Raw genomic sequence first — 16,953 nt, forward strand, 5'->3', positions numbered from 1 at the left:
CTGGCCTCTTCCTGGGGCCTGGAGCCCTGGTTGCCATCAGCCATGGCTCCCAAAAAGAGTGTGAGCAAGGCAGGCAAGGAGCTTGAAGTCAAGAAGAAGAAGAAAGGCAGCAAGAAGGAGCCAGTGGTGGCCGTGGAGCCGCCTCTGGACAAGGAGACGAAGGAGTTCTACCACATCCAGATCCGAGACCTGGAGGACCGGCTGGCCCGGTACGTGGGATGACAGGCAGGAGTCTGGTGCCCTGGGTCAGAAGCCCATGCCCAGGTGGCCCCCGTGTGGGTTTGGCCAAGGGGCCCTAGGCCTGTGTTCTGACCTTCCCTGGGATGTCCAGACCCCATCCCGTTTCATTTCCTCATACATACCTTTGGGAGGTTTCAAGATTTTAAGGGTAAATGGATTTCCTCACCTTCCCAGCTCCTAGAACCCTGGGCCCATGATGCTAACTCGTGGCCCCACCCCAGGCAATCCCCACTTCCCCTTGCCTCACTCCTGCCCCGTGGGATCACAGGCTTTATGAAAGGGTGGAAAGAGCCCTCTGGCAGGCGGGTGGACCCCCGGTCCCACTTCCGCTTCCTGGCAGTGGCACCTGTGCCCCACTGACTCACCCAGCACATGAGCCCAGTTGTTTCTCCATGCTGGGCCTCAGTTTCCCCAAATGTAAGTGGGGAAGGTTGATTCCCCCTCCATGGATGTGACATTCTATTCTAGAGCCAGTTTTGTGTGTGACATGGTGGTGGGGGGAGATCCTCTAACTCTTCATTCAGAGCCATGTTCACCTGCCCATCATTTTCTTATGTTACAACCAGTTTCCTCCCAATTGTGAGGCACCAGCCCCAGTCTCAGGGTGACCTTAAAAGACAAACCAGTAGGCGGCAGCTCTTCCCTAGGTGACTGATGCTGTGGGTAACCACAGCTAATGCTGAGTCCCTCGTGGTGCCAGGCAGGCCACATGCTGGTGCTCACCGAGTCCTCACAGCAGTCTTACTAGAGAGGTCTGATGTCATCCCCATTGCACAGATGAGGAAGACTGAGGCTCAGAGAAGGGAAGTCACCCCCAGGAAGAGGAGGGACCAGGATGGGAGCCCTGGCCTCCTGACTCCTCTATGCAAGACTTCTTCCTCAGCCCACACCCCTGAAATGTTCTGCGTGCAGTCACTATTTGAAAGATGTTGGTCAACTAAATTGTGATGCAAAACAACTTTCCAGGCCAGGCGCGGTGGCTCACTCCTGTAATCCCACTACTTTGGGAGGCCAAGGTGGGCAGATCACGAGGTCAGGAGTTTGAGACCAACCTGACCGACATGGTGAAGCCCCATCTCTACTAAAAATACAAAAATTAGCCAGGCGTAGTGGCAGGCGCCTGTAATACCAGCTACCCAGGAGGCCGAGGCAGGAGAATCACTTGAACCCGGGAGGCGGAGGTTGCAGTAAGCCAAGATTGCGCCACTGCACTCCAACTTGGGTGACAGATCAAGACTCCGTCTCAAAAAATAAATAAATAAATAAATAGATAAATAAATAAATAAAATGTTAAAAAAAAAAAAAACTTTCCAAGTAACTTTGGTTATTCTATTGAAAACCAGTAAACTGGTTATGTGATACTGATTAAAATTAACACACTTCCCTTGAAATTCACAAACTTCCCTTGAGCTGAGACATCAGGTAGAATGTATTCAAGGCAAATGTATTTAACAGAGTTATTGGGTGCTTACTATTTGCCAAGCTGTCTGCCAGGCCCTGAGAATACAGAGGTGGAGGAGAGGGACATGTTCTTAGGTTTTGACCACCCAGTGGGACAAGGGCCAACTTACAGGAGAGCACCAAAGAGAGGGCCACAGATATGGCTCAGGGCCAAGAAAGGTCCACTGAGAAGAAAACACCAGGGTTACTGCATGGAAAGAGGTAAGGGAGATGCCAGGTACAAAGACTTGGGATTGGAAAGTGTGGAAGAGTTATGGAGGGATGCAGAGCTGGCTGACTGCAGAAGGCATTGTGGCTAAGAGCCTTGATTCTGGGGGTCAGACTGACTCAGGTTCAAGTCCTGGCTTTGCCACTTACAAATTCAGAGTTCCTTTATCCTTCTGAGCCTCAGTTTCCTCATCTGTCAAATAGGTATAAAATCATCATAGTATCTACATTCTTATAGGTTGTTGTAACGATTTAACAAACACACTGCACGCCTGCTATGTGCCAGGCACAGGTGTTGGGGACATACTTGTGAACATAACAAGGCTCTGCCCTCATGGAGTTTGCACTCTAGTGATGTAATGAAAATAACATGCTAAGCACAGGCATTGGCTGCAGTCATGACTGTCGGATCTGGGGCATAGTGGGAGATGAGGCTGGATTCTGATCACAAGGAATCTCAAAAGTCCCTTTGCAGGACAGGGGGTCCAGGAGAGTGGGCCCAGCTGCACCGGAGGCCTGGCTTGCCCAGCCTGACCCCTGGACCACGGCCCCACCCCCGCCCCCGCCCCAGGTACCAGCGGAAGTGGGATGAGCTGGCTGTGCAGGAGAAGCTGTTCCGCCAGGAGTTCGAGCAGCTGGCCAATAACAAGAAGGAGATTGTGGCCTTCCTCAAGCGCACGCTCAACCAGCAGGTGGATGAAATCACAGACCTCAACGAGCAGCTCCAGAACTTGCAGCTAGCCAAGGAGATGGAGAAGGATGCCTTCGAGGCGCAGCTAGCCCAGGTGCGCCACGAGTTCCAGGAGACCAAGGACCAGCTCACCACAGAGAACATCATCCTTGGTGAGGAGGGGACTGGCTGGCAAGCCTGCAGCACACATCCCAGCTCTATCACTGACCCTGTTTCTCACCTGGGAAACAGGGATAATAGCCACGTGCTGCTTGGCACGCACTGTCTTCCTTAATTGTCCCAGCAATCCTGCGAAGCTGGAAACATCTCCCAACCAGTTTGTAGACAAGGAAGCACCTCAAAAGGTGAAGTGTCGTGACCAAGGTCCCCCAGTTGGCAAGGGCTGTGAGGCTCAAATGTCAGAAGGCATTACAACCTAGCCCAGAGAATATATACAGTCCAGCTGCCGGTTGGGCATGGTGGCCTACGCCTGTAAACCCTGTGCTTTAGGAGGCCAAGGCGGGAGGACTGCTTGAGCGCAGGAGCTGGAGACAAGCCTAGGCAACATAGCGAGACTCCATCTCTACCAAAAAAAAAAAATACAAAAATTAGCCAGGTGTGGTGGTGCACATATGTAGTCCCAGCTACTTGGGAGGCTGAGGTGGAAGGATCTCTTGAGCCTGGGAGGTTGAGGCTGCAGTGAGCTGTGATTGTGCCACTGCACTCTAGCCTGAGTGCCAGAGTAAGATTCTGTCTCAAAAAAAAAATATATATATATATAGCTGTTGTTGTCAGTCACTTTCATGAGAGTATCAAGGAAGGCTTCCTGAAGGAGGTGGAACCTGAACAAAGCTTCATAAGATTCATGGAGAGGTGGAGGGAGGGCAACCCAGATGAAGGCAGTAAAGGTGACAGGGCCAGGCAGTGTAGGTGGGGGATGGTAGACCTGCCCAACCGAGACCACAAAGGGCACACAGGAAGGGACAGGGACCTAAGGGGCATCTTTAAGGTCCTCACCAGGCCCTGTCCTCTGAGGCAGCCCCTTATTGGGCCTTGTGCCCTGTGATGGCCAGGGGGGAAGCTGGCAGCCCTGGAGGAGTTCCGGCTGCAGAAAGAGGAGGTCACGGAGAAGTTTACGTTGCTGGAGGAGCAGGTGCGGAAGCAGGAGAATGAGTTCAGGGACTATGCGTACAACCTGGAGAAGAAGTCGGTGCTGGACAAGGACAGGTGGGCAAGCGGGGCACCCTCTGGGGCCTTTGGAGCCTTCATCCCTGGGACCACGAACATCCTAGTCTTCAGGCCCCAGCTTCTAACTGGGGGGGTTAGATGGGGTAACTGACCCCTGCCCCCACAACCTGCTACTCCTTGGAATCCCAGCTGGTGATTATGGAGAGGTGGGAGAAAGGGAATAAGCTCCCAGCTGCAGTCCTCACGCTGGCATTGGAGACTCCCAGGATTTCCTTTTGCCACGTACTGGGATTAAATCATGTTTACTTAATAGGTGAGAGTACATTGAAATGGTACCAATTACAAAGGTCCAGAGGATCTACAGGGAAAGCCTCCTGCCTATAGCCCCAACCCTCCCTGGGAGAGAGTATGCTGGTGTTTAACAGCCCTAGGTGCTCTGGGAACCTCACGAGGAAAGGGGCGTGCCCAGGGCTTGTGCCTGCTCTGTCTGACCCCTTCCCCTCCCACCTTTCTGGCCAGACTGAGGAAAGAGATCATCCAACGCGTGAACCTCGTGGCCAGTGAGTTCCACAAGGTGACCACGAACCGGATGTGGGAGACAACGAAGTGGGCCATCAAAGAGAACAACGGCATTACCCTGCAGATGGCCAAGGTCTCCCAGCAAGGCATGAAGCTGCTGCAGGAGAATGAGCAGCTCAAGGGAAGCCAGGGCAATCTGTGCAAACAGCTGGAGCTGCTGGAGAACACCCAGAAGGTCATGGCCAGGCACAAAAGAGGCCACCAGAAGGTGAGACTGCAGGCCTCAGTACAGGGCGTTTGGCATACAAGGCAGGAGGCCGCCCTGGGGGCCCTGCAGGGACAGTCAAGTCAGGAGGGAGAGAGGCAGCAGAGAGAGGACTGGGCCTCGTGCGGGGGCTGCAGGGCGCTGGGCCTAGCTCTGGATTGTATTTACTTAAAACCCCCATAACTTATGGAAGCAGAGCCCAGTCCTGGAGAGCTCACTGGTCGCTCTGCACGGGGGAGCAGGGGAGGCCTGGCTGTGTCCGCAACTGGGGGACAGGGCTGGCTGAGGGCATGGCCACCTGTCCAACACCCGCAGATTATCCTCATGCTGGCCAAGAAATGCCAGGAGCAGCAGCAGGACATCAAGGAGGCCAAGGAGCTGCGCCTCCTGCTGAGCCAGTTGGAGCAGAGATCCCTGCAGCTGCAGGTGGACAACCAGGCACTGAAGTGCGTATGGCCCACGGTGGGGCGGGCGGCAGGTGGCAGGTGCAGGCTGGGGCCAAGCTCCGGCCCAGCTCTTTCTGATCTCACGACCCAGGCCAGTGACTTCCCCTCTCTAGAGGAGCCTGCCAGACAGGCTGAGGACTTGGGGCTGGATGGGGGCCCCTCTGGGCTTGGAGAGAAATGGCAGGGCCCCTGGCCCCAAGTGGCGCCAGTCCTGGGGAAGGGGGAAGGCTGTTGACTCATCCCAGTTGGGGTCCAGGAGCCAGAGAGACCAGCTGAGCTTGAAGCTGGGGCAGCAGCAGGGGGATCTGCAGCGGCTACAGCAGGAACTGGCTAATGAGCAGAAGATTCGGGCCAGCCTGGAGGCGGCCCTGGTCCAGGCCACCTCCTTCCTCCAGAACATTCTGCAGGTGAGCAGAAGGGAGGGAGGGAGGGTGCAAGGGGGCGGGGGAGTGAGCCCAAGATGTAAGCTGCTAGCAGAGAAGAGGCTGCCTCAGGATCAGAGGCCCCTCTTTTCCCTGAGAGCCTCCTGGAAAGTCTGTCCTTCGCTGATTCTGGCCTTCAAAGATCCCTCCAAGGTCTTAAAGGAGCTGGATTCCTTCTCTGAGGCTCTGAAAGGTCTCAGGCCTCAGTCTTCCCGACTGGAGAATGGGTATCCCACCAGAGACAGGGAAAACTTTGTGGAAACGGGCAATGAGGTTGGAGGTTCCTGGAGGAGGGTGGATACTGGGGCCACTGTGGGCCTGCTGCCACCCCACCCTCACCAACAGATGCACCCCAATGAAGAGGACAGCGACTTCGACGTGACATTCCAGCCATGGCACAAGGAGATGCTGCAGCAACTGCTGGTCATGCTCAGCTCCACTGTGGTCCCAAGACCCCAGAAGGCTGTCTGTCCCCACCCGGAGTCACAGTCCCATAGCCCACCCAAGGAGAGGTGAACAAGTGGCCCTGTGTGGCCTCAGAGGTGGTCATAGAGAGCGGGGGAAAGGCATGCAGCCATGGGGACAGTGCTCGACTCACCCTGGGCCAGAAACCTGGCTCATGGAAGGCTCTGTGACCCTCGGTCCCCTCCCCACAGCCGGCCCAGCATCCAGCTGCCCAGGACTGGGTCTCTGCTGCCGCAGCTCTCTGACATCACCCACTACCAGCCGGGGGATCTAGGCCTGGTACCTCGCCAGGCCCACATCCCACCCAACCCCCAGGACCTCAGGCTGCTGTCATCTATCACCCGTGTGGGGACCTTCCGGGCACATAGCAGCCCTGAGGTGAGGGTGCTCGGGGCCCCAGGGAAAGCAAGGTGGCAGCCAGTCCTGGGAGTAAACTGAGGCTCTGCCAGGCCACAGCTGTGTGGTCCTGCGGATGTAGCCAGACCTCTCTGAGCCTTCCCATCTGTAAAATGGGCTGAAGAAAGGGGTGGCCCAGCCTTAGTGGGCCAAGGCATGCCCGCACATGCCCTGGGAGGGGGGTTGGCTGGACCCTGCTGTTCCCTCCCCCACCAGCAGAGTGGGATCCCCCTGAAGAGGCCTCAGCTTCCAAGCCAGCATCTTTTTTTCTTTTTTTTTTTTGAGACGGAGTCTCACTCTGTCACCCAGGCTGGAGTGCAGTGGCCGGATCTCAGCTCATGGCAGTCTCAGCTCACGGCAACCTCCGCCAACCGGGTTCAAGTGATTCTCCTGCCTCAGCCTCGCGAGTAGCTGGGATTACAGGCGTGCGCCACCACGCCCGGCTAATTTTTGTATTTTTAGTAGAGATGGGGTTTCACCATGTTGGCCAGGCTGGTCTCAACTCCTGAAGTCAAGCAATCCCCCAGCTTTGGCCTCCCAAAGTGCTGGGATTACAGGCGTGAGCCACTGCGCCAGGCCTCCAAGCCAGCATCTTTAATCTTACAGATGCGTGCCCCTGATTCTCTTTTTTTTTTTTTTTTTTTTGAGACGGAGTCTCGCTCTGTCGCCCAGGCTGGAGTCCAGTGGCCGGATCTCAGCTCACTGCAAGCTCCGCCTCCCGGGTTTACGCCATTCTCCTGCCTCAGCCTCCCGAGTAGCTGGGACTACAGGCGCCCGCCACCTCGCCCGGCTAGTTTTTTTTTGTATTTTTAAATAGAGACGGGGTTTCACCGTGTTAGCCAGGATGGTCTCGATCTCCTGACCTCGTAATCCGCCCGCCTCGGCCTCCCAAAGTGCTGGGATTACAGGCGTGCGCCACCACGCCCGGCTAATTTTTGTATTTTTAGTAGAGATGGGGTTTCACCATGTTGGCCAGGCTGGTCTCAAACTCCTGAAGTCAAGCAATCCCCCAGCTTTGGCCTCCCAAAGTGCTGGGATTACAGGCATGAGCCACTGCGCCAGGCCTCCAAGCCAGCATCTTTAATCTTACAGAGGCGTGCCCCTGATTCTCTAAAAAGGCTCAAAACGTTTAGTCTTCCTGAAGTTCTCCTACGTTCCAAATAGGACACAGAGAGAAGAACCTACTTCAGAAATGGACTGGTCCAGTCACAGTCACCCCCACTTTAATCCGCAGGCAGCCTGGAACAGTCTAGAGGACAGTTGTATAAAAAGTAGATACCAAGGCTGGCATGGCAGCTCTGTGGCCCTGGCTGGGTTGGTGGGTACTACAGTCAGGCGGGCAGCCATGGCCACTGGTGTCACGGCCCCAATGAGGGCCCCTGGCTTCGCTCACGAATGTGGTCCAAGATCAGGTCGGTGGCTTGATCCAGCAACAGAGGCAGCAGCTCCTGCTCAGCAGGGGAGAAGCAGCCCAGCACATGGGCCTGTACCGCCTCAGGGTGTGTTGGGCGCCCAATGCCCACCCGCAGCCTTGGCATTGCCTGTGGGAGAGCCAGAGAGGCCCAGGAAGCTTTGGCGAGGTGCTGGGGGACCCCTGGCCCACCCGACCCAGTTGCACAACAAAAGGGTAGACTCACATTGGAGTTGAGGCAGCTAATGCAGGAACGGACTCCATTGTGGCCCCTTCAAGGGATATGGGAGGGGCAGTTAGTGCCTCCCTGGGGCAGTGTCCTTCCACCCCTCCCTGCCCCGGCTGGGTCAGAGCAGCCCATTTCCTGTGGAGACTGGGTCAGCAGCCCTACTCCACCCCAACTGGGAGGTCTGAAGCCCTATCCCAACCCTGACCATCTCAGGACCTCACCTGGCACTGCCCCCCAGCTTCAGAGCCAGTCTCCCCAGGGGCTTGTCCAGCTCATCATGCACCAGGTAGACTTCCTCGGCAGTCAGCCCAAACAGCTCCGCTTAGCACAGGGAAACGGCAGCCCTGGTTACTGCCCATCTGCCCAGAGGGGCACTGTCCAGACTCCCATGATGAGGGGCCACAACTAATCAATCCCACTTCACATATAAAGAAACAGAGGCCCCCACAAGTACCCAAGGCCATGCAGCAACTGGAGCTCAACAGGTACTTGGAGGTGAACCCGCGGATCTGTCACAGCCAGTCCCGCTCTGGCCCCTGCACCCCCACCCTCACCCGCACCCCCTCGGCCGGCCCGCCCGTCCCTGGCGCTCTCAACTCACCAGCCCGGGCCACGCTGCGCCCGTTGGCGTTCATAAGCCGCCGTGGCCGGAGCAGGACCAGTTGGGCATCCCCCAGCGGGGCCAGGGCGAGGTCGGCGGCACAGTGCCGGTCGCGCGTCCAACTCTCCGCCACACCCAGCCGCCGCGCCAGCTGCCCCAGCACCGCCATGCCTACGCTGTGTCGTGTGCCGGGCAGTCCGGGATTCCCCAGGCCAGCCACCTGCGGGCAGAACCAGGGAAACTGAGGCCCAACAAGTCTCACCACCCCCGATCTCACAGCGTCCCGTGGGCTCCAAAGCAGACGAGCGGAAACGCAGAGCAACGCTGCAGTGGGGAAGGGGCGCGAAGAAAGGGCCCAGAAACCTGACCCCCGAGAACTCCAGAAGGCTGGGCAGGCAGGGCGCCCTAGTGCAGGAACGGAGCTTCTGGAAGTTTGGAGCCCGTCGAGCATTGGACCCACCAGTTAAGAAAACAGAGCAGCAATTTGGGGGCACTCGGCTCCCGGGACATAATGGCCGAACTGAAGCTAGGGACCGGGAGCCCCTACGTCGCCGCCCCACGCCACTCACCATCCACCGCTTCCCCGGGGGCCGAGGCTCCAAAACGCATCGGCTCATGGCTCGACTCAGCCACTGTCGGGCGCCCAAAAAGCCGCGCGGCCTCATGCTGCCCCCATTCCCGGCCCGGACACCGCCCCCTGACGTCATCACCCCGCAGCAGCCAATTGCGTTGCCATTTGTTTGGCGCCAACGTCCAATCCGAGCCGGGCTCCATGGCCGCCATGCTTCTGAGAGGCGGAAGCGGCGAGGCGGTGGCCGAGTCCGGGAGCCCAGGCGCCTTCAGTGGCGCGGCGTCACAGTGTCCCTGCGGGGTGTGTGTGGGACGCTTGGAGTTCTTGTTTGACCTTCGGTTGGGAGACGGAAGCCTTGTTATGCTCCCGGCTATGGCCCTGCCTCGCGGCGAAAATCTGGCAAGTCCTTTCCCCGATGTCGACATCAACCTCCCCAGCTAATAAAAGTTTTCTACCTCCCTCCGGCTCAAAAAGCTTGGTTCCCGGGGGCGTGGCCAGAGGGGCGGGGCCTGTGGGCGTCCTGGTGATGGTGCCTAGCAACGTCAGGGCCCGGGCCGCGAGGTAGTTGGCAGAGGCTTCGGGGTCCTCTTGGAAGGGGCCTCATGACAGATTCGGACGAGGTGCGGACTGGGGAGAAGACTAACGCAAAGGCAGAGGGCCAGGCAGAGAGACCGAGGCTGGGTTCACAGGAAAGGGTGAAGGCCGGGAGGGGCAGGGGCAGCACTCCGACTCAGGGAAGGCCCTGGCCACCATGCCAAGAACCAGGGATGTGAGAGATCATTGTAAGGCTCGGCGGCTGCTCGGACAGAGGTTTCTGGCTTGGGTAGATGGTGGGGAAGGTGACCTCACCAAGATGGGAGAGCCTGGGGCAGAAGTCAGGTGAGGTGCTCAGTGTGGCCTGCTGGAGTGAGGGTCCTGAAGGGTACCCAAGGGGCTGTAGGACCCCCAAAGCCTGAGACTTGGGACCGGGCCTGAGCTGGAGACATCAGAGCTTGGGGTGTCAGTAGCCGGAAGTGGGAGCTGGGAAGGCCCGGGGGGAGAGCAGATGGTGTTGTAAGCATGAGGACCCTGATCCCTGACCTTGACCATAGGAGAGTGAGAAGGGTAGGACTGGAGAGGGACAGGTTGGCGCGGCCCTAAGGGGAATGGGACTGGGAGCGCCACCGGACCCCCGAGTGGGAGTGCCTCCTTCAGGCCTCATTTCTGCCTCTCCTCCCTCCCTGCAGAATGCTGGCGAGTGTGTCAGTGGGTGGGGGTCATCTCGGGGGCCTGCCGCAGCTTGCTGTCCTTCGGTTCTAGGATGCCCTGAAGGTTGACCAGGGCCCCTCACAGGACATCCCAAAGCCATGGGTGATTCCAGCCCCCAAAGGGATCCTGCAGCACATCTTTGGAACCAGCCAGGTGTTCCAAAGCATCTGTGATGTAAAGCCAAAGGTCACGGGGTTAACAGTGCCCCTCAAAGTCAGGGAGTAGTGAGTGACTACCTTGCTTTGGGTTCCCAGATTCCTGCCCGACACAGCCATTCACATACCATGCAGCTTTGAGCCACTTACTCTCTTCAGGCCTCAGTGAACTCAACTGTCTAATGGGGCTCTTCCACCTCAGTGGAAACGAGGCTGATGGCCTGGCTGGACTCCAGCCTGCTCTCCCTGGGCTTCTGTCTACTCCTGCCTCTCCACCCAGCTCCCTTGCCTCCCACAACCCCGCCCCAGCCGTATGCCCTGGGCTGGTCCACAGTCAGGGCCACCCCTCTGCCTGTCCCCACTTTCTCCACAGCTACTCCAGAGGCCAGCAGTGCTTGGAGCAGGCAGACTGGGAGACAGCTGTGCTGTTCTTCTCCCGCGCGCTCCACCTGGCCCCACAGCTGGTGAGAGGCAGACCTGGGTGGGCACAGGCAGTTGCTGGAACATGCTTCCTCCCTCCCTGTTGCACCTGCCAGATCCCTCCTCTCACGGCCACCAAGTCCCTGATGGGAATTGGGTGTCAACCCTCGGGGGGGGGGCGGAGACTTTCCCCTACCCTCCAGGGACAGATGGTGGGGAGGATCCAGCAGCCTGGGTCCCCTCATCCTTAGGTGGACGTCTATGCCTTGCGGGCTGAGGCCTACCTCCAGCTCTGTGACTTCTCCTCGGCTGCCCAGAACCTGCGAAGGGCCTACTCCTTACAGCAGGACAACTGCAAGCACCTGGAGCGCCTCACCTTTGTGCTGTACCTACAGGTGCCTGGGGCTGCCCGGGCCCATGCAGGGCACGCACCTCACACCACTGGCTTTCCCTCCAGGGGCTCTCCTGGCTCCTGGGCCCGTCTCCGTGGATTCCTCCTTGTCCCTGTGTCTGGGTCCCCACCTGCTGCCCCTCTCACCTTCAAGGCTGGTTTACTGCCAGGGTTGAGTCAAGTTTGGCAGCACTGTCCATTTGGGCTTTCTGCCATAATGACAGTGTCCAATATGCTACCCCCCAGCCACGTGGAACTGTTGAGCCCTTGACATGTGGCAAGTGTGACTAAAGAACTGAATTTTATATCTTATTTATATTTTATTATTGTTTTTGAGACGTAGTCTTGCTCTGTCGCCCAGGCTGGAGTACAGTGGCATGATCTCGGTTCACTGCAACCTCTGCCTCCCGGGTTCAAGCAATTCTCCTGCCTCATCCTCCTGAGTAGCTGGGACTACAGGCACATGCCACCATGCCTGTCTAATTTTTTGTATTTTAGTAGAGACGGGGTTTCACTTTGTTGCCCAGGCTGGTCTCGAACTCCTGGGCTCAGGCAATCTGCCCGCCTCGGCCTCCTAAAGTGCTAGGATTACAAAAGTGAGCCACTATGCCCGGCCTCTTATTTTTATTTTAATTAATTTAAATGTGTATAGCCACACAAAGCAGTGGCTATTGTCTTGGATGGGATGGCACAGATCTAGAGTCCAGAGGCTCTAAGCACTAAAAAGCTCACAGTGACCCCCAAGTGTATTTCAAAGGAAAAACAATATTAAACTATAAAACACCAACAAAGTCTTGCTTTTTTCCATTTTGATAACCTTGTTGTCCTTTTTTTTTTTTTTTTTTGAGACGGAATCTTGCTCTGTTTCTGAGGCTAGAGCGCAGTGGTGCGATCTCAGCTCACAACCTCCACCTCCCTTGTTCAAATGATTCTCGTGCCTCAGCCTCCTGAGTAGCTAGGATTACAGATGTGCATCACCACACCTGGCTAATTTTTGTACTTTTAATAGAGATGGGTTTTCACCATGTTGGCCAGGCTGGTCTCCAACTCCTGACCTCAAGAGATCTGCCCACCTCGGCTTCCCAAAGTGCTGGGATTACAGGTGTGAGCCAGTGCGCCTGGGCTTGATGTCATTTGTTTATGTCAAAATATATTCAGTTCTTGGCCGGTTTGGGAGGCCGAGTAGGGCGGATCATGAGATCAAGAGTTTGAGACTAGCCTGGCCAACATGGTGAAACCCCGTCTCTACTAAAAATACAAAAATTAGCTAGGCATAGCATACGCCTGTAATCCCAGCTACTTGGGAGGCTGAGGCAGGAGAATCTCTTGAAACCAGAAGGCAGAGGTTGGGGTGAGCCGAGATCATACCACTGTACTCCAGCCTGGGTGACAGAACAGGACACTGTCTCAAAAAAAAAAAAAAAAAAAAAAATCTGTTCTTGAAACGAAACATTTGGGGCCCTCAGACCACGTGCTGAATCTGTCTGTTGCGGGCCCATGTCCTGCATGGCCACTTCCTGTGTGCCCTTGTGCAAGTCACTCCACCTCTCTGAGCCTCCTCAGTTCCTTTATCTATAAGAGAAGCATGCTAGTGCCAGTGAGAAAACCAGTTCAAGTTCTTAGCACAGGGCTCAGCACCCAGGGCCCAGGTCCAGGCTACAGCATGTTCATGTTAGTTCTGTTGGTCTCTTCTGCCATCTGAGATTCTGTTTTTTGTCTGTTTGTTTATTTGTTTGTTTTGAGTCGCCCAGGCTGGAGGGCTGTGGCATGATCTCGGCTCACTGTAACCTCTGCTTCCCGGGTCCAAGCGATTCTCATGCCTCAGCCTCCTGAGTAGCTGGGATTACAGGCATGCACTAACATGCCTAGCTGATTTTTGTATTTTTAGTAGAGACAGGGTTTCACCATGTTGGCCAGGCTGGCCTCAAACTCCTGGCCTCAAGTGATCCACCTGCCTCAGCCTCCCAGAGGGCTGGGATGGGATAACAGGCGTGAACCACCGTGTCTGGCCCAGCCATCTGAGTTTTCTCCATTTCTCTTTGTTCCTGAATCTCTGTATTCCTGTCTCTTGCCAAGTGTGTATCTCTCACTGACTCTTGCTGTCTTTCCCCAGATCTGTATCTCTCTCCATCTCTGTCTCTGTGTCTCTGCCTCTTCAAGTCTCTTCCAGATCTAAAAGGCTCTATCCTTGTCTCTTGTATCTCTCCCTCCTGCCTCAGGGCTTTCGGCTGACAACCAGGGGGTGCAGCAGGGCTGGGGTGGCAAGCAGAATTGACTGTCCCTTGTGTCCCCAGGGGCAATGCCTTTTTGAGCAGTGTGCCTTCCTGGATGCCCTGAATGTCTTCTCACATGCTGCTGAGCTCCAGCCTGAGAAAGCATGCTTCCGTTACCGATGGTGAGTGCCCTTGCTGGACCCTTCTCCCAGCAGTGGCTTCCTGACGCCCCACCCAGGAAACAGAGCACTCTGTTCCCTCTGCCCTCAGCATGGCCTGTCTCCTGGCCCTCAGGCGGCATCCGGCCTGCCTCTCACTCGTCACCGAGGAGCTGAAGCAGGACACCACCAATGCCGACGTCTACATCCTCCGGGCCAGACTCTACAACTTTCTCCAGAAGGTACAGTGGAGGAGGCGGGCAGGGGCGTGCCTCCCAACCTGGGGGTCATCAGTGTGCCCCAAGAGTACAGGAGGAGGCAAGGCTGTCAGCTAGCCCAGAAGCCCCATCCCACAGTGCAGTGGTCACTGTCCTCCCTGGGAAGAGGCCCACACTGGCCTGGACCACTCATCTACCAGTTCAGGTCCTTGTTCCATTGTTGCTCAGCCCTGGCTCTGTGCCAGGCCTGTGCTGCACCCCAAGGGATGCAAAAGATGAGAGACTCATGTCATCCCTGTCCGGAGGGAGCTCACAGCCTGGGGGAGGTATCCCTGGGCAGATGAGTACACTGCGAAGGATTTAGCCACAATCCTGTGAAGCCACACACGGGGGCACCCAGGGCACCTAACATGAGTTAGCCCTTCTCCCTTCCTCCCTCCTCCCTTTCGCCCTCCTCCCTTCCCCCTTCCTCCCTTTCTCCCTCCTCCATTCCTCCCTCCTCCCTTTCTCCCTCCTCCCTTCCTTCCTCCTTCCTCCCTTCTGCCTTCCTCCCTTCCCCCTCCTCCCTTCCTCCCTTCCCCCTTCCTTCCTTCCCCCTTCTTCCTTTTCTCCTCTCCTTCCTTCTTCTCTTCCTCCCACTTCCTTTCTTTTTTCCTGTTTGCCTCAATGAATCACCCCTACCCCTGACCACCTGCACAACCTGGGCTGGGCACAGGGACAGACAGGACAAGGAACAACTTGGGAGCAAGAGAAACTTGCTCCCAAGGGAGGAGGTGGAGGGGGTGCTGGGCACCAAGGAGAAGAGGGCAGGGATGAGAAATCTCCCCGGAGGCAGTGGGAACCTCCATCAGGTGTCCCCAGGGCAGGGAGCTTTAGGAAGATCATTCCGGTATCCACAAGGAGTGTGGGTCGGAGGGAAGGCCTGGAGGCAGGAGCCTGAAAAGGAGGCTGGGCACCACTGCAGAGTGGGGTGAGGTTGAGGGAAAGGTGGTCATGAGGGCAGCAAGGAGGGGCAAGTCCCGCAGTCCTTCAGAAGGCAGGGCTGGGCCGGGCGCGGTGGCTTTAGCCTGTAATCCCAGCACTTTGGGAGGACGAGACGGGTGGATCACGAGGTCAGGAGATCGAGACCATCCTGGCTAACACGGTGAAACTAAAAAATACAAAAAAAAAAAAACTAGCCGGGCGAGGTGGCGGGCGCCTGTAGTCCCAGCTACTCGGGAGACTGAGGCAGGAGAATGGCGTGAACCCGGGAGGCGGAGCTTGCAGTGAGCGGGCCACCGCACTCCAGCCTGGGCGACAGAGTGAGACTCCGTCTCAAAAAAAAAAAAAAAAAAAAAAAAAAAAAAAGGCCGGGCGCGGTGGCTCAAGCATGTGATCCCAGCACTTTGGGAGGCCGAGACGGGCGGATCACGAGGTCAGGAGATCAAGACCATCCTGGCTAACACAGTGAAACCCTGTCTCTACTAAAAAATGCAAAAAACTAGCTGGGCGAGGTGGCGGGCACCTGTAGTCCCAGCTACTCGGGAGGCTGAGGCAGGAGAATGGCGCAAACCCGGGAGGCGGAGCTTGCAGTGAGCTGAGATCCGGCCACTGCACTCCAGCCTGGGCGACACAGCGAGACTCTGTCTCAAAAAAAAAAAAAAAAAAAAAGAAGGCAGGGCTGGAGTCTGGCTTGGGGGTGGGCTTGAAGGAAACGGAAGGATCCAGAAGGATCCTTGGCCTGGGTGGATGGGGAGATGGGAAACTAGGATGGGGAGGAGCAGGTGGGCGGGGTGGGGTAGGTTCATCTCATTCTCCAGGTGGGGACATCCTGGGGGCGGCTGAAATGCCAGCCTGTATTGTAGGAGGGAGCGCCACCGCCCTGGCAGGAGCGACTCCAGGGAGCACAGTCCACCCTGGCAACTCCTCCCTGTGCCTTGGGGCTGGGCTGCAGCATCCCACAAGTGATTCAGTGGCATGAGACTAGTAATTTGTTTTGTTTTTGTTTTGTTTTTTTGAGACAGTCTCACTCTGTCACCCAGGCTGGAGTGCAGTGATGAGATCTCAGCTCACCACAACCTCTGCCGGGAGGTTCAAGCGATTCTCATGCCTCAGCCTCCTGAGTAACTGGAATTACAGGTGCCTGCCCAGCTAATTTCTGCATTTTTAGGAAAGACAGGGTTTCGCCAGGTGATCCCCCCCTGCCTCAGCCTCCCCAAGTGCTGGGATTATAGGTGTGAGCCACTGCACCTAGCTGAGAACTAGTAATTGATAATTATTGGTGACTCTTGCAATTTGAGCCCCTCCCATGTGTAGGCTTGTTCTCAGCACTTTGCCCCTGTTTAACTGCGAGGCTCGCAGCAACCCTTTGGGATAGAGAGACACACTGTCCTCTTTTCACAGAGGAAGAGCCACCCCCAGGTGACTTGCCCAAGGTCACACAGCCTATTCCCAGTGGCACAGCCTGGAGCCCAAGGCTGCCTGCTCCAAAGCCCTGCCCCAGCTCCTGCCATTTCCCTGCCTGCATCCACCCATGCCTGCTGTCCACTACACCCCGTTCGCCCGCCAGCCAGTCACCCCGCAGGGAACAGGGTATTGTTGAACTGTCTGTTGCTGGGCTGAGCTGCGCCTTCCTCGCCCACCCCTCCTCCCAGTGGAAGGGACTTGCTGGGGGAGGTTTCCGCTGTACCCAGACCAGAATCTGGGCTTGGGCAGAGTGGTCTTGGGCTCAAAGGTCAGGGAGGGGAAGAGGGAGTGCAGGGGAGGGGAGGGAGGACACAACTGTCACAGTCAGGAGGTCACATGCTCCCCGCACCTTGACTGGGCTTCACAGAGGCCTGACAAGGAGGCAGCATCTGCAGAAACCACTGGGGTGGACCTGGCTCCCCTGAGGTCACACCTGGAAAGGGCCAGCTGGCATGGGCCTGGGATGGCATTTCCCCACGATGCTCCTTGTGTCCTTCAAGAGGCAGAAAGGGGCTGGGCATGGTGGCTCAACCCTGTAATCCCGGCACTTTGGGAGGCCAAGGTGGGCGGATCACCTAAGGTCAGGAGTTCGAGACCAGCCTGGCCAATGTAGT

General features: G+C 56.8%; 3 protein-coding genes across 8 annotated transcripts in view; 2 read left to right on the plus strand and 1 right to left on the minus strand.

Annotated features, from left to right (window-relative positions):
* On the plus strand, positions 1–9,550 carry CFAP157 (cilia and flagella associated protein 157). Its single transcript, XM_033191737.1, has 9 exons — positions 1–209; positions 2,480–2,751; positions 3,652–3,805; positions 4,286–4,553; positions 4,866–4,996; positions 5,253–5,403; positions 5,764–5,930; positions 6,075–6,261; positions 7,372–9,550. The coding sequence occupies exons 1-9, from the start codon at positions 43–45 to the stop codon at positions 7,441–7,443; spliced, it is 1,569 nt and encodes a 522-aa protein (XP_033047628.1). The 5' UTR covers positions 1–42; the 3' UTR covers positions 7,444–9,550.
* Positions 7,461–10,506, minus strand: PTRH1 (peptidyl-tRNA hydrolase 1 homolog). Of its 4 annotated transcripts, XM_033191760.1 has the most exons (5): positions 9,090–10,506; positions 8,521–8,740; positions 8,141–8,240; positions 7,917–7,962; positions 7,461–7,820 (listed from the first exon to the last, which is right to left on the minus strand). In XM_033191760.1, exons 1-5 carry the CDS (start codon positions 9,225–9,227, stop codon positions 7,638–7,640), a joined length of 687 nt encoding a protein of 228 aa, XP_033047651.1. In that variant the 5' UTR covers positions 9,228–10,506; the 3' UTR covers positions 7,461–7,637. The 4 variants fall into 4 exon arrangements, with proteins under 4 accessions (XP_033047651.1, XP_033047662.1, XP_033047670.1 ...); XM_033191771.1 differs by lacking the exon at positions 8,141–8,240 and having other exon boundaries at positions 9,090–9,260; XM_033191784.1 differs by lacking the exon at positions 7,917–7,962 and having other exon boundaries at positions 7,467–7,820; positions 9,090–9,260.
* The window catches only part of TTC16 (tetratricopeptide repeat domain 16), a 17,966-nt gene continuing 10,632 nt past the window's right edge, over positions 9,620–16,953 (plus strand). For 2 of the 3 annotated variants that reach the window (XM_033191726.1, XM_033191728.1), the window contains exons 1-6: positions 9,620–9,711; positions 10,391–10,563; positions 10,868–10,958; positions 11,166–11,309; positions 13,600–13,700; positions 13,789–13,918. In XM_033191726.1, coding sequence (XP_033047617.1) covers positions 9,694–9,711; positions 10,391–10,563; positions 10,868–10,958; positions 11,166–11,309; positions 13,600–13,700; positions 13,789–13,918 — 657 coding nt within the window. In that variant the 5' untranslated portion in view covers positions 9,620–9,693. The remainder of the gene's footprint in view (positions 9,712–10,390; positions 10,564–10,867; positions 10,959–11,165; positions 11,310–13,599; positions 13,701–13,788; positions 13,919–16,953) is intronic. The other variant, XM_033191727.1, reaches the window with a different exon arrangement.

The sequence above is a fragment of the Trachypithecus francoisi genome, unplaced genomic scaffold (assembly GCF_009764315.1).
Source record: "Trachypithecus francoisi isolate TF-2019V2 unplaced genomic scaffold, Tfra_2.0 Contig01585, whole genome shotgun sequence".
NCBI classification, from domain to species: domain Eukaryota; kingdom Metazoa; phylum Chordata; class Mammalia; order Primates; family Cercopithecidae; genus Trachypithecus; species Trachypithecus francoisi.

What these genes read in the sequence shown, in the direction of transcription:
- CFAP157 (XM_033191737.1), top strand. Translation starts at nt 43, where the DNA reads ATGGCTCCCAAAAAGAGTGTGAGCAAGGCAGGCAAGGAGCTTGAAGTC. An exon ending in CACAGAGAACATCATCCTTG is followed by an intron (nt 2,752 to 3,651) that starts GTGAGGAGGGGA and finishes TGTGATGGCCAG; the next exon opens with GGGGGAAGCTGGCAGCCCTG. An exon ending in TCCTCCAGAACATTCTGCAG is followed by an intron (nt 5,404 to 5,763) that starts GTGAGCAGAAGG and finishes CCTCACCAACAG; the next exon opens with ATGCACCCCAATGAAGAGGA.
- PTRH1 (XM_033191760.1), bottom strand. Translation starts at nt 9,227, where the DNA reads ATGACGTCAGGGGGCGGTGTCCGGGCCGGGAATGGGGGCAGCATGAGG. An exon ending in GCGCAGCGTGGCCCGGGCTG is followed by an intron (nt 8,241 to 8,520) that starts GTGAGTTGAGAG and finishes CCCTGTGCTAAG; the next exon opens with CGGAGCTGTTTGGGCTGACT. An exon ending in TTAGCTGCCTCAACTCCAAT is followed by an intron (nt 7,821 to 7,916) that starts GTGAGTCTACCC and finishes GCTCTCCCACAG; the next exon opens with GCAATGCCAAGGCTGCGGGT.